Source organism: Salvelinus fontinalis, chromosome 16, assembly GCF_029448725.1.
Source record: "Salvelinus fontinalis isolate EN_2023a chromosome 16, ASM2944872v1, whole genome shotgun sequence".
Lineage (NCBI taxonomy): Eukaryota > Metazoa > Chordata > Actinopteri > Salmoniformes > Salmonidae > Salvelinus > Salvelinus fontinalis.
In genome coordinates, this window is record NC_074680.1 from 14,303,271 (window position 1) to 14,317,024 (window position 13,754).

Consider the following 13,754-nt stretch of genomic DNA (forward strand, 5'->3'; position numbering starts at 1 on the left):
TATATATATATATACATTATATTATATACATATATATATATATATATATATATATATTATAATACATATATATACATATATATATACATATATATATATAATAATATATATACATATATATATATATTATACATATATATATATACATATATACATATATATATATACATATACATATATATATATATATACATATATATAATATATATATACATATACATATACACATATAATATATATATATATATACACATATATATATATATATATATATATATATATACATATATATATACATATATATATACATATACACATATATATATATACATATATACATATATATATACATATACACATATATATATATATATATATATATATATATATATACATATACATATATATATATATATATAATAACATATACATATATATACATATACATATATATACATATACATATATATATATATACATATACATATATATATATATAATACATATATATATATATATACATATATATATATATATATATATACATATATATATATATATATATATATATATATACATATATATATACATATATATATATATATATATATATACATATATATATACATATATATATATACACACATACACAGTGGGGCAAAAAAGTATTTAGTCAGCCACCAATTTAAGTGCAAGTTCTCCCACTTAAAAAGATGAGAGAGGCCTGTAATTGTCATCATAGGTACACTTCAACTATGACAGACAAAATGAGAAAGAAAAATCCAGGAAATCACATTGTAGGATTTTTAATGAATTTATTTGCAAATTATGGTGGAAGATAAGTATTTGGTCAATAACAAAAAGTTTATCTCAATACTTTGTTATATACCCTTTGTTGGCAATGACAGAGGTCAAACGTTTTCTGTAAGTCTTCACAAGGTTTTCATACACTGTTGCTGGTATTTTGGCCCATTCCTCCATGCAGATCTCCTCTTGAGCAGTGATGTTTTGGGGCTGTTGCTGGGCAACACGGACTTTCAACTCCCTCCAAAGATTTTCTAAGGGGTTGAGATCTGGAGACTGGCTAGGCCACTCCAGGACCTTGAAATGCTTCTTACGAAGCCACTCCTTCGTTGCCTGGGCGGTGTGTTTGGGATCATTGTCATGCTGAAAGACCCAGCCACGTTTCATCTTCAATGCCCTTGCTGATGGAAGGAGGTTTTCACTCAAAATCTCACGATACATGGCCCCATTCATTCTTTCCTTTACACGGATCAGTCGTCCTGGTCCCTTTGCAGAAAAACAGCCCCAAAGCATGATGTTTCCACCCCCATGCTTCACAGTAGGTATGGTGTTCTTTGGATGCAACTCAGCATTCTTTGTCCTCCAAACACGACGAGTTGAGTTTTTACCAAAAAGTTATATTTTGTATTTTGGTTTCATCTGACCATATGACATTCTCCCAATCTTCTTCTGGATCATCCAAATGCTCTCTAGGAAACTTCATACGGGCCTGGACATGTACTGGCTTAAGCAGGGGGACACGTCTGGCACTGCAGGATTTGAGTCCCTGGCGGCGTAGTGTGTTACTGATGGTAGGCTTTGTTACTTTGGTCTCAGCTCTCTGCAGGTCATTCACTAGGTCCCCCCGTGTGGTTCTGGGATTTTTGCTCACTGTTCTTGTGATCATTTTGACCCCACGGGGTGAGATCTTGCGTGGAGCCCCAGATCGAGGGAGATTATCAGTGGTCTTGTATGTCTTCCATTTCCTAATAATTGCTCCCTCAGTTGATTTCTTCAAACTAAGCTGCTTACCTATTGCAGATTCAGTCTTCCCAGCCTGTTGCAGGTTTACAATTTTGTTTCTGGTGTCCTTTGACAGCTCTTTGGTCTTGGCCATAGTGGAGTTTGGAGTGTGACTGTTTGAGGTTGTGGACAGGTGTCTTTTATACTGATAACAAGTTCAAACAGGTGCCATTAATATAGGTAACGAGTGGAGGACAGAGGAGCCTCTTAAAGAAGTTGTTACAGGTCTGTGAGAGCCAGAAATCTTGCTTGTTTGTAGGTGACCAAATACTTATTTTCCACCATAGCTTGCAAATAAATTCATAAAAAATCCTAATTTTTCCTAATTTTGTCTGTCATAGTTGAAGTGTACCTATGATGAAAATTACAGGCCTCTCATCTTTTTAAGTGGGAGAACTTGCACAATTGGTGGCTGACTAAATACTTTTTTGCCCCACTGTGTGTGTGTGTGTATATATATATATATATATATATATATATATACACAAATTAACCCATAACTCCACCCTAAACAACAACATAAGTCTAGGACTATACATCCTTTAAGCAGGACTCATCTACTGTATCTCAAATCAAAAATCAAATCAAATTTTATGTCACATACACATGGTTAGTAGATGTTAATGCGAGTGTAGCGAAATGCTTGTGCTTCTAGTTCCGACAATGCAGTAATAACCAACAAGTAATCTAACCTAACAATTCCACAACTACTACCTTATACACACAAGTGTAAAGGGATAAAGAATATGTACATAAAGATATATGAATGAGTGATAGTACAGAACGGCATAGGCAAGATACAGTAGATGATATAGAGTACAGTATATACATATGAGATGAGTAATGTAGGGTATGTAAACATTATATTAAGTGGCATTGTTTAAAGTGGCTAGTGGTACATTTTTACATAATTTCCGTCAATTCCCATTATTAAAGTGGCTGGAGTTGATTCAGTATGTTGGCAGCGGCCACTAAATGTTAGTGGTGGCTGTTTAACAGTCTGGTGGCCTTGAGATAGAATCTGTTTTTCAGTCTCTCTGTCCCTGCTTTGATGCACCTGTACTGACCTCGCCTTCTGGATGATAGCGGGGTGAACAGGCAGTGGCTTGGGTGGTTGTTGTCCTTGATGATCTTTATGGCCTTCCTGTGACATTGGGTGGTGTAGGTGTCCTGGAGGGCAGGTAGTTTGCCCCCGGTGATGCGTTGTGCAGACCTCACTACCCTCTGGAGAGCCTTACGGTTGTGGGCTAGAGCAGTTGCCGTACCAGGCGGTGATACAGCCCGACAGGATGCTCTCGATTGTGCATCTGTAGAAGTTTGTGAGTGCTTTTGGTGACAAGCCGCATTTCTTCAGCCTCCTGAGGTTGAAGAGGCGCTGCTGCGCCTTCTTCACAACGCTGTCTGTGTGGGTGGACCAATTCAGTTTGTCCGTGATGTGTACACCGAGGAACTTAACTTTCCACCTTCTCCACTACTGACCCGTCGATGTGGATAGGGGGTTCTCCCTCTGCTGTTTCCTGAAGTCCACAATCATCTCCTTTGTTTTGTTGACGTTGAGTGTGAGGTTATTTTCCTGACACCATACTCCGAGGGCCCTCACCTCCTCCCTGTAGGCCGTCTCGTCGTTGTTGGTAATCAAGCCTACCTAGCAGAACAAGTATTTATAGGCCACTAGTTGGTCCACATATTATTACTTCAGTAATCATTGACAAACATTTATGTATCTTTTCCTGATCACCTGTTTTTTTTTCAGGGTCTTCAGCAGCTGTCCAGGCGGACTATCTCCAGTAGTGCCCGCAGACAGGTGGACAACATGGTCAAAGAGAAGCAGAAGCTGTTCCAGGTAAGGCCTGGGTCGAGGCAAACGGGTGACGATGCAGCTGATGGTTCCCCTGAAGAGCAGTAGAAATGTGGAACTGAACACCTGTCTACCGAAGCGGAAATACTGTTTTTAAAAGTTAACAATTCTATCCTGGTTTAGTTTTATTTACCTAATTTGACAGTCGATGTGTGTTGAATCTTGTTTGACCAGTAATGGTACAGTAATGTTAAGGTTAAAGTTTGCACTTTATTCCCAGGTTCTGGAAACAGAATCTTATTTCCCCCCTTTGTAGCCTGAAAGATAAGTATGTGTTTGCTCATAGGGTTCACTCATAGTTTGGGCTGGACTAACACATTTTTGCATGTAGTATGATACGTTAACAGGCATCAGTCAACGCAAAATCAGACTTATGATATCCAATGCTTTGCTGATTCTTGTCTAACCTCTGGTGTCCACAGCTGGCACTCACACTGCCTTAAAAATCATAGAGCTAAAGCAATGACTGCTTCTCGGCAATTTGTTGTTGAAATGCATTTTAGCCTAAGAAATTCCTGACCCTTTAAGGGCACATGTTTATGATATGTGTTTCCGTTTGTATTAGGTTCAGCTATAACATCTCCCAAGCAGCACTTCGCTCTCCAAGAAGTAGCCTTGTTAAAACCATTTTAGTTGTTTTAATTGGGGTTATACAGTGGCTTTCGAAAGTATTCACCCCCCCTTAGCATTTTTCCTATTTTGTTGCTTTACAACCAGGAATTAAAATACATTTTTGGGAGGTTTTGTATAATTTTATTTACACAACAAAATAAAATAATTACACTGCTCAAAAAAATAAAGGGAACACTTAAACAACACAATGTAACTCCAAGTCAATCACACTTCTGTGAAATCAAACTGTCCACTTAGGAAGCAACACTGATTGACAATAAATTTCACATGCTGTTGTGCAAATGGAATAGACAAAAGGTGGAAATTATAGGCAATTAGCAAGACACCCCCAATAAAGGAGTGATTCTGCAGGTGGTGACCACAGACCACTTCTCAGTTCCTATGCTTCCTGGCTGACGTTTTGGTCACTTTTGAATGCTGGCGGTGCTTTCACTCTAGTGGTAGCATGAGACGGAGTCTACAACCCACACAGGTGGCTCAGGTAGTGCAGCTCATCCAGGGTGGCACATCAATGCGAGCCCTGCAAAATGACCTCCAGCACAATGAATGAATAGCATTCTCACGTAGGTGTTCCTTTTGTCCAGGTGAGAAAGGGCAGTGTGGAGTGCAGTTGAGATTGCATCATCTGTGGATCTGTTTGGGCGGTATGCAAATTGGAGTGGGTCTAGGGTTTCTGGGATAATGGTGTTGATGTGAGCCATTACCAACCTTTCAAAGCACTTCATGGCTACGGACGTGAGTGCTACGGGTCTGTAGTCATTTAGGCAGGTTGCCTTTGTGTTCTATGGTGGTCTGCTTGAAACATGTTGGAATTACAGACTCAATCAGGGACATGTTGAAATTGTCAGTGAAGACACCTGCCAGTTGGTCAGCACATGCTCACAGTACACGTCCTGGTAATCCGTCTGGCCCCGCAGCCGTATGTATGTTGACCTGTTTAAAGGTCTTACTCACGTCAGCTACGGAGAGTGTGATCACACAGTCGTCCGGAACAGCTGATGCTCTCATGAATGCCTCAGTGTTGCTTGCCTCGAAGCGAGCATAGAAGTGATTAGCTCATCTGGTAGGCTCGTTTCACTGGGCAGCTCGCGGCTGTGCTTCCCTTTGATGTCTGTAATAGTTTGCAAGCCCTGCCGGCGGTGTAGTATGATTCAATCTTAGCCCTGTATTGACGCTTTGCCTGTTTGATGGTTCGTCGCAGGGCATAGCAGGATTTCTTGTAAGCTTCCGGGTTAGAGTCCCGCACCTTGAAAGCGGCAGCTGTACCCTTTAGCTCAGGTCGAATGTTGCCTGTAATCCATGACTTCTGGTTGGGGTATGTACGTACAGTCACTGTGAGGACAGCGTCCTCGATGCACTTATTGATAAAGCCAGTGACTGATGTGGTGTACTCTCAATGCCATCGGAAGAATCCCGGAACATGTTCCAGTCTGTGATAGCAAAACAGTCCTGTAGTTTAGCATCTGCTTCACCTGACAACTTTTTTATAGACCGAGCCACTGGTGCTTCCTGCTTTAATTTTTGCTTGTTAGCAGGAATCAGGAGGATAGAGTTGTGGTCGGATTTACCAAACGGCGGGCGAGGGAGAGCTTTGTACACGTCTCTGTGTGTGGAGTACAGGTGATCTATAATTTTTTCCCCCTCTGGTTGCACATTTAACATGTTGATAGAAATTTGGTAGAACTGATGTTTCCTTTGCTTAATTCCTTATACAGCTGACTGAGTGCGGTCTTAGTGCCAGCATCTGTCTGCGGTGGTAAATAAGCAGCTATAAAATGTGTAGCTGAAAACTCTCTAGGCAAGTAGTGTGGCCTGCAATTTATCACAATATTCTCTACTTCAGGCGAGCAAAATCTAGAGACTTCCTTAGATTTCGTGCACCAGCTGTTGTTTACAAATATGCACAGACCACCCCCCCTCGTCTGTTCTATCTTCCCTGTGCAGCGTATATCCCGCTAGCTGAATATCCATGTCGTCATTCAGCCACGATTCCGTGAAACATAGGATATTACAGTTTTTGATGTCCCGTTGGTAGGATATTCGTGATCGTACCTCATCTAATTTGTCCAATGATTGCACGTTGGCGAGTAGTATTGACGGTAGCGGCAGCTTTCCCTCTCGCCTTCTCCGGGTTCTGGCCAGGCATCCGGCTCTTTGTCCTCTGTATCTGCATCCTCTTGCAGATAACGGGGATGTCGGGCCTGTGGGGTGATTGGAGAATGTCTTGTGCGTCCTCCTTGTTGTAGAAAAATTCTTCATCTAATCTGAGGTGAGTGATCGCTGTCCTGATATCCAGAAGCTCTTTTTTGCCGTAAGATACGGTTGCAGAAACATTATATACATTAAAACGATTATGATTTTTCGATACCGATTAATCGGCCGATTTTATTTAAAAATATATGTATATATATATATATATATATATATCATACACACACACACATTTTTGTAATTATGACAATTGCTACAATACTGAATGAACAATGAACACTTTTATTTTAACTTAATATAATACATAAATACACACAGCTCTGAAGTGACAATGATACTGAAGAGTCTGCTTAGGAGACAAATACTCTCAACTGTTTGAATAAAAAGAGTTTAAGTTACCTGTGATGAATGTTGAAAACAAAAATCTTAATTTCTATATGCAGGAAATCCTATTTTAATAATGGGCATGGTAAGAATTGACAACCAAAGTGCGAGTCATAATTCCCATGACACAAAATCTGAAAAGCGGTTCCTTCATTTATTCCATAGGATATTTTTAGATTCACTTAATATAAGGTCTGTGTTTCGTGTAGGCTTACATCACCGTGCCAAGTTTATAACTGTGTTCCATAGGACAAGGTAACTCTGATCAATATTGGCTAAATATAAGCGAAGATAAAAAAAAAAATTGTAGAGTGGATTTATGAAAATATGTTGACAAACGTTGTCCTACCTTATCCTAGTGAGATTTACACGGGTATCAAAAAGTCGAGGCGGTTTAAGTCTGCACGAAACACACACCTTATTTGAAGTAGATGAAGACATTCTCTATGGAAGACATGAACGGTAAAATAACGAAGGAACCTCTTTCAAATTCAGCCGCAAGTTATTACAGGAATTATAACGTGTCGACTATTTCTCTCTAAACCATATAGCTTTGACTAATCCGGAAACTATCACCTCGAAAACAAAATGTTTATTCCGTTCTGTATTTTATCTAACGGGTGGCATCCATGAGTCTAAATATTCCTGTTACATTGCACAACCTTCAATGTTGTCATAATTATGTAAAGTTCTGGCAAATTAGGAAAAAAAAGATTTGGCAAATCGGCACCCAAAATACCGATTTCCGATTGTTATGAACTTGAAATCGGCCCCGATTTAATTGGTCGACCTCTACTACCAACAGACCTGTACTCAGGTGCCATATTCTTTCAATGTTTTTAATAATGGATTTAATGGTGCTCCGTGGGATGTTCAAAGTTTCTGATATTTTTTTATAACCCAACCCTGATCTGTTCTTCTCCACAACTTTGTTCCTGACCTGTTTGGAGAGCTCCTTGGTCTTCAGGGTGCCGCTTGCTTGGTGGTGTTGCAATCTCTGGGGCCTTTCAGAACAGTTGTTCTGTAATATACTGAGATCATGTGACACTTAAAGTCCACCTGTGTGCAATCTATTTGACTAATTATGTGACTTCTGAAGGTAATTGGTTGCACCAGATCGTATTTAGGGGCTTCATAGCAAAGGTGAATACATACGCACGCACCACTTTTCTGTTTTTTATTTTTTGAAACAGGTTATTCCTTCCACTTCATTTCATTTCACATGAAATCCAAATAAAAATCCATTTAAATTTCAAGTTGTAATGCAACAAAATAGGAAAAGCGCCAAGAGGGATGAATACTTTTGGGGCTTTGCCAGGTCTAATTATAGTGCCGTGCTGATGAATGAAATGCATCAACAAACATATTCAGGTGGTGCCATTTAAAATACTACTGCCACCACCAGCAGACCTGTACCCAGGCAGAATCATTTAGCTTTTGGTTCATTTGTTGCCCTAAAGGGCTTGTCAGTATTCTGAATGCCGGATGATAATTTCCTCTTTCCTCTTTGTGCAGGCAGATAACGGGATTCCAGTCCATCTGAAGGGAGGAGCCAAGGATGCTATTCTGTACAGGCTAACAATGGCCCTTACAGTCTTTGGTAAGTGCATTAACCTGAAATTGGGTATGTGAAATTGTACAGCCCTGATATAACCCTCCTTGATTGTAAGTGTTAATGGCATCTTTACGGCAGTTGATCAAGTAATCTTGACTGGAGTCATGTCTAACCACAAACAGTGGAGTCCAATGCCAGTTTCACACACATTTCTTGCTTTGCCTGTTATTTTCAAAATCTTTCCTATCTCTTCACAGGAAGTGGATTTGTCGTGTATGAACTCCTCAATGCAGCAATGCCCAAGAAGGCATGAGTGCCCTTGTCCATGTCCATCTCTACATTAATGCTCTCTGTTGTGCAGATGTATGATCTGGGAGATTATTTGTCCTGTCAATAATGCCAATATGTTTCATGCCTGGGATCAATATTTATTGATTGTACAATTAATGTACCATAGATAATAAAACAACTACAATACAAAGTCATATCCATGTGTATGTCTTCATTTTAAAATCTAAATTAATCTGATGTTGTCATAAACAGACCGCTTAAAATAAAAAATATATAAAGCTTTGTATATGACAATAACGTTTTTAGCTGTGATTGTGCACATGAAGCAATAAATTAACCGTTATATTGGATTAAAAACCCCTTGGCCTATAGCCTAGTGGTCACTTCTGCAAGTGGATGACTTTCAATGTGCTGTCCTGTATGTATGTCCTGCTTTTAAACACTAGAGGGCCTCACTGACCAAGAAATGAGTGACATCTAGATTTGGTTTTAGGAAACTGGACTGACCATTTCTACTCCACGAAGATCCATTCAAAACGTTTACCATGAAAGGCAACACTGCCTCAATAATACCCAAACTATTCAAGGCTGTTAACATTGCCTACCTGACCTGTAATTACTTAATCAAGCGAAATGGTACTAAATAAGTAATATATTTTATTGTTTGTAATTTTCCTTAAATGTAGGACATTTAGTGTGTTTTAACATTGGTGGCTCAACTTGGTTTACTACAATTTTCAATGCGTAAAAGTTGCCTGAGTGAGCGCATCTCGAGATCCACAAGAAAATCCACAAACGGATCTTTGGATGGTAAGTTCAACAGATTTTTATTGATTTAACAAATACTTAAAATGAAATAAAAAATATAGTTGACACCTATTTGACCATTATTTATTTATATATACACTAATGTTCAAAAGTTTGGGGTCACTTAGAAATGTCCTTGTTTTTGAAAGAGTAAATTCTATTCAATTTTAAAATAACATCAAATTGATCAGAAATACAATGTAGACATTGTTAATGTTGTAAATGACTATTGTATCTGGAAACAGCAGATTTTTAAAAATGGAATATCTACAGAGGCCCATTATCCGCCACCATCACTCCTGTGTTCCAATGACATGTTAGCTAATCCAAGTTAGAAAACCCTTTTGCAATTATGTTATTATGAAAACTGTTGTTCTGGTTAAAGAAGCAATGAAACTGGTCTTCTTTAGACTAGTTGAGTATCTGGAGCATCAGCATTTGTGGGTTTGATTACAGGCTCAAAATGGCCAGAAACAAATTACTTTCTTCTGAAACTCGGCAGTCTATTTTTGTTCTAAGAAATTATGGCTATTCCGTGCAATAAATTGCCAAGAAACTGAGGATCTCGTACAATGCTGTGTACTACTCCCTTCACAGAACAGTGCAAACTGGCTCTAACCAGAATAGAAAGAGGAGTGGGAGGCCCCGGTGCGCAACTGAGCAAGAGGACAAGTACATTAGTGTCTAGTTTGATAAACAGACACCTCACAAGTCCTCAACTGGCAGCTTCATTCGATAGTACCTGCAAAATACCAGTCTCAACGTCAACAGTGAAGAGGTGACTCCGGGATGCTGGCCTTCTAGGCAGAGTTGCAAAGAAAAGGCCTGATCTCAGACTGGCCAATAAAAATAAAAGATTAAATGGGCAAAATAACAGACGCAGGACAGAGGAACTCTGCCTAGAAGGCCAGCATCCCGGAGTCGCCTATTCACTGTTGATAGTCCCACTAAGTGCAAACCAGATGGGATGGCATATCGCCGCAGAATGAAAAGCACCATCACACCTCCTCCATGCTTCACGGTGGGAACCACACATGCGGAGATCATCCGTTCACCTACTCTGCATCTCACAAAGACACTGCGGTTGGAACCAAAAATCTCAAATTTTGACTTGTCAGATCAAAGGACAGATGTCCACCGGTCTAATTTCCATTGCTCGTGTTTCTTGGCCCAAGCAAGTCTTTTCTTCTTATTGGTGTCCTTTAGTAGCAGTTTCTTTGCAGCAATTCGACCATGAAGGCCTGATTCACGCAGTCTCTGAACAGTTGATGTCCGTTACTTGAACTCTGTGAAGCATTTATTTGGTCTGCAATTTTCAGAGGCTGGTAACTCTACTGAACTTATCCTCTGCAGTAGAGGTAACTCTGGGTCTTCCTTTCCTGTGGAGGTCTTCATGAGAGCCAGTTTCATCATAGCGCTTGATGGTTTTTGCGACTGCACTTGAAGAAACTTTCAAAGGTCTTAAAGTAATGATGGACTGTCCTTTCTCTTGCTTATTTGAGCTGGTCTTGCCATAATATGGACTTGGTCTTTTACAAAATAGGGCTATCTTCTGTATACCAACCCTACCTTGTCACAACACAATTGATTGGCTCAAATGCATTAAGAAGGAACGAAATTCCACAAATTAACTTTTAACAAGGCACACCTGTTAATTGAAATGCATTCCAGGTGCCTACCTCAGGAAGCTGGTTGAGAGAATGCCAAGAGAGTGCAAAGCTGTCATCAAGGCAAAGTGACAACTTTGAAGCATCTCAAATATAAAATAAATTTAGATTTTTTTGACACTTTTTTCATTACTACATGATTCCATATGTGTTATTTCATAGTTTTGATGTCTTCACTATTATTCTACAATTTAGAAAATAGTAAAAATAAAAACCCTTGAATGAGTAGGTGTCCAAGCTTTTTACTGATACTGTATATATAGTATGTATATATATCGTATGTATGTATGTGTATATATACGTATATATTTATATATATATATATATATATATATATATATATATATAGCCTACATGTTAAGTTCCTTAGGGTTGCCCATTAGGCACTTGTAACTCATAAGATCAAAGTGCCAAATTAATTCAGAAAAGAATGCAGTTTCCAGAAGTGAATTCCCACTTTGGGGGATGTTTCATATATCAAACCATTGCGAGGTTTACCAGTGGAGCTTCGTAAGAGCTTATTGTAAAATGAGAGTTGGGAACAGCCCCCTATTAAGTAGCAGATTGTGGAAAGATTCTTCCCACTTGGAAGGAGACTTTCTTTCTGGGACACATGCTGTTGGATCTTCCAGTAGCCAGCTAGAGAGAAGAGTCCACCCAGAGCTCCTGAAAGTTCTCTATCAGTTTCTAGAAGGGGGAGTCTTCAAGGCGGGTGCACCTACATTTTTTGATTTTATTCTGTTAAGATTGACCAGGTGAGCAACATATTTTATTTTCTTCTATCCTGCTGTGGGTTAGAAATAATATAAGATTTCTACAAAATAAATGGTTTTCAATGAATCAAACATTGTGCTTAGCTGTATGTGCTATAATTATGAGCTTTTTCTAATGAAAGGACTGATTTATTCTTTTTCTGTGAAGAACTGCCAGACAATTGGAAGATTTTTTTGTGCTTGGTTAGTTCTTCAGCCTGTATTTTTCCCATAAAGGAATATATATATTGGATTATGACGGTATCCCTGTGTGGAATCAATAAGTATACTGTATTAGAGTATGAACATTGAATTAGAATAGCCTAGCCAAAGTAACAAATAAATGAGTTGATTATTAGTAATTTGCTAATAGGCACATTGTTTTGGCAAAAGTTATTTATACTACATTGTTTTTCAATGTTATCTATGGGCCTGATGTATATTAAGTTGACAATCATGATAGGATATATAAGGGCCAATTCTGAGGGTCTTGGGAGCTAAATGGGATAACTGAATGAAATGTCCTTCCAGTTTCAGTAGGCCTATATGAGCTGTGCCACTAGGCGGGGTGCACAACCTGTAGGACCAGTAGCCTATTTCTGATATTCCATGCAGGTTTGCTTTTGACGAAATTCTCAACCGTTTTCAATGTCGAGCCTATACGACAGGTCGAATTATGATTAAATTATTTACTAAAAGTACGTGATTATTTTTTATTTTAACTAATGGTTATTAACGAATAGAGTTATGATAATTCTTGAGACCATCATTGTAAATAAGAATGTGTTATTAACTGACTTGCTTAGAGGAAAAATGAAAAAATGTAAAAGTCAACGCATGCATGAGGTGACAAAAATTAGGTCGTTACTTTCACTCCTTTGAACCAAATTTTGCCTCTTCAGTCACGTTAATTTAATATATTCCCTTTCAAAGGCTCGTGACTTTTTGCCCATTCTCTTCTCAAAGCTAAACCTAATGGGTTTGAACGCAACTCTCTCCTCAGATTCATGAATGTGCAGCTGCTGACCCATAACTTCTAAAAATGAAGATAAGGCTGTCATTGGCCGTGTCGGCTTTCGTTGCAGTGTTATTCGCCTCCGTTGAAGCGCAAGGTAAATGTGCCTCCCTCCTGCCCTTTTCACATACCCCAACCCTGGCTCGCTTTCTCTATCTCTCTCCAGTTGTTTGATATAAACCTACAGGATTTAGGATTTAGGGTATTTATTGTGTGAGAACCATCACATGGAAACAACCATAATGCATTGTACAGTATGATTAATAAAATGATACCCAGTTGTGAGTATTTTACTTGATTTGACTTGCCCTGCACCCAGGGGCACCATGCACCCCCAAAATCTGAGGGCACAAAGTACATGTTGTAGGGGGTGGTCGGGAGAATTTAGCATTTTTCAAACAGCTGAAACAGCTTTTTCCTGGAATCAAGAGACATAATCATTATGCCTAATTTTATGTAAAAAAAGAGAAAGGGATAAAGCTATATTTTCTGCATAAGTTATCTAAGCATACTTCCTTCACCTGTTCAATTGTCATTTTAATAAACTGTTATGCCTTTAGTACAACTGCCACATGGGTATATAGTATCATTACACAATAATTAAAGCAATTTTATTCAATTGTGTATCTATTTGTCATTAGAGTGTTGAAAATAACAATCTAAATATCTGTCAATCTTTGCATGCATAGCTCTGTCTATTAATTTCAGTGGTTACATTTCCCCAGCCCCAGCCTGCATCTTTGCTAAAATATGAGTAAAATAATAGAATATGAGT

General features: G+C 38.6%; 2 protein-coding genes across 2 annotated transcripts in view; both read left to right on the top strand.

Moving 5' to 3' along the window:
• The window catches only part of LOC129812684 (cytochrome c oxidase subunit 7A2, mitochondrial-like), a 14,400-nt gene extending 5,468 nt beyond the window's left edge, over positions 1–8,932 (top strand). The window contains exons 2-4 of the mRNA XM_055864456.1: positions 3,560–3,649; positions 8,408–8,492; positions 8,705–8,932. Coding sequence (XP_055720431.1) covers positions 3,560–3,649; positions 8,408–8,492; positions 8,705–8,760 — 231 coding nt within the window. The 3' untranslated portion in view covers positions 8,761–8,932. The remainder of the gene's footprint in view (positions 1–3,559; positions 3,650–8,407; positions 8,493–8,704) is intronic.
• A 2,860-nt stretch (positions 8,933–11,792) lies between these two features.
• LOC129812685 (collagen alpha-1(XII) chain-like) overlaps positions 11,793–13,754 on the top strand; it is a 71,469-nt gene continuing 69,507 nt past the window's right edge. The window contains exons 1-2 of the mRNA XM_055864457.1: positions 11,793–11,967; positions 12,968–13,076. Coding sequence (XP_055720432.1) covers positions 13,007–13,076 — 70 coding nt within the window. The 5' untranslated portion in view covers positions 11,793–11,967; positions 12,968–13,006. The remainder of the gene's footprint in view (positions 11,968–12,967; positions 13,077–13,754) is intronic.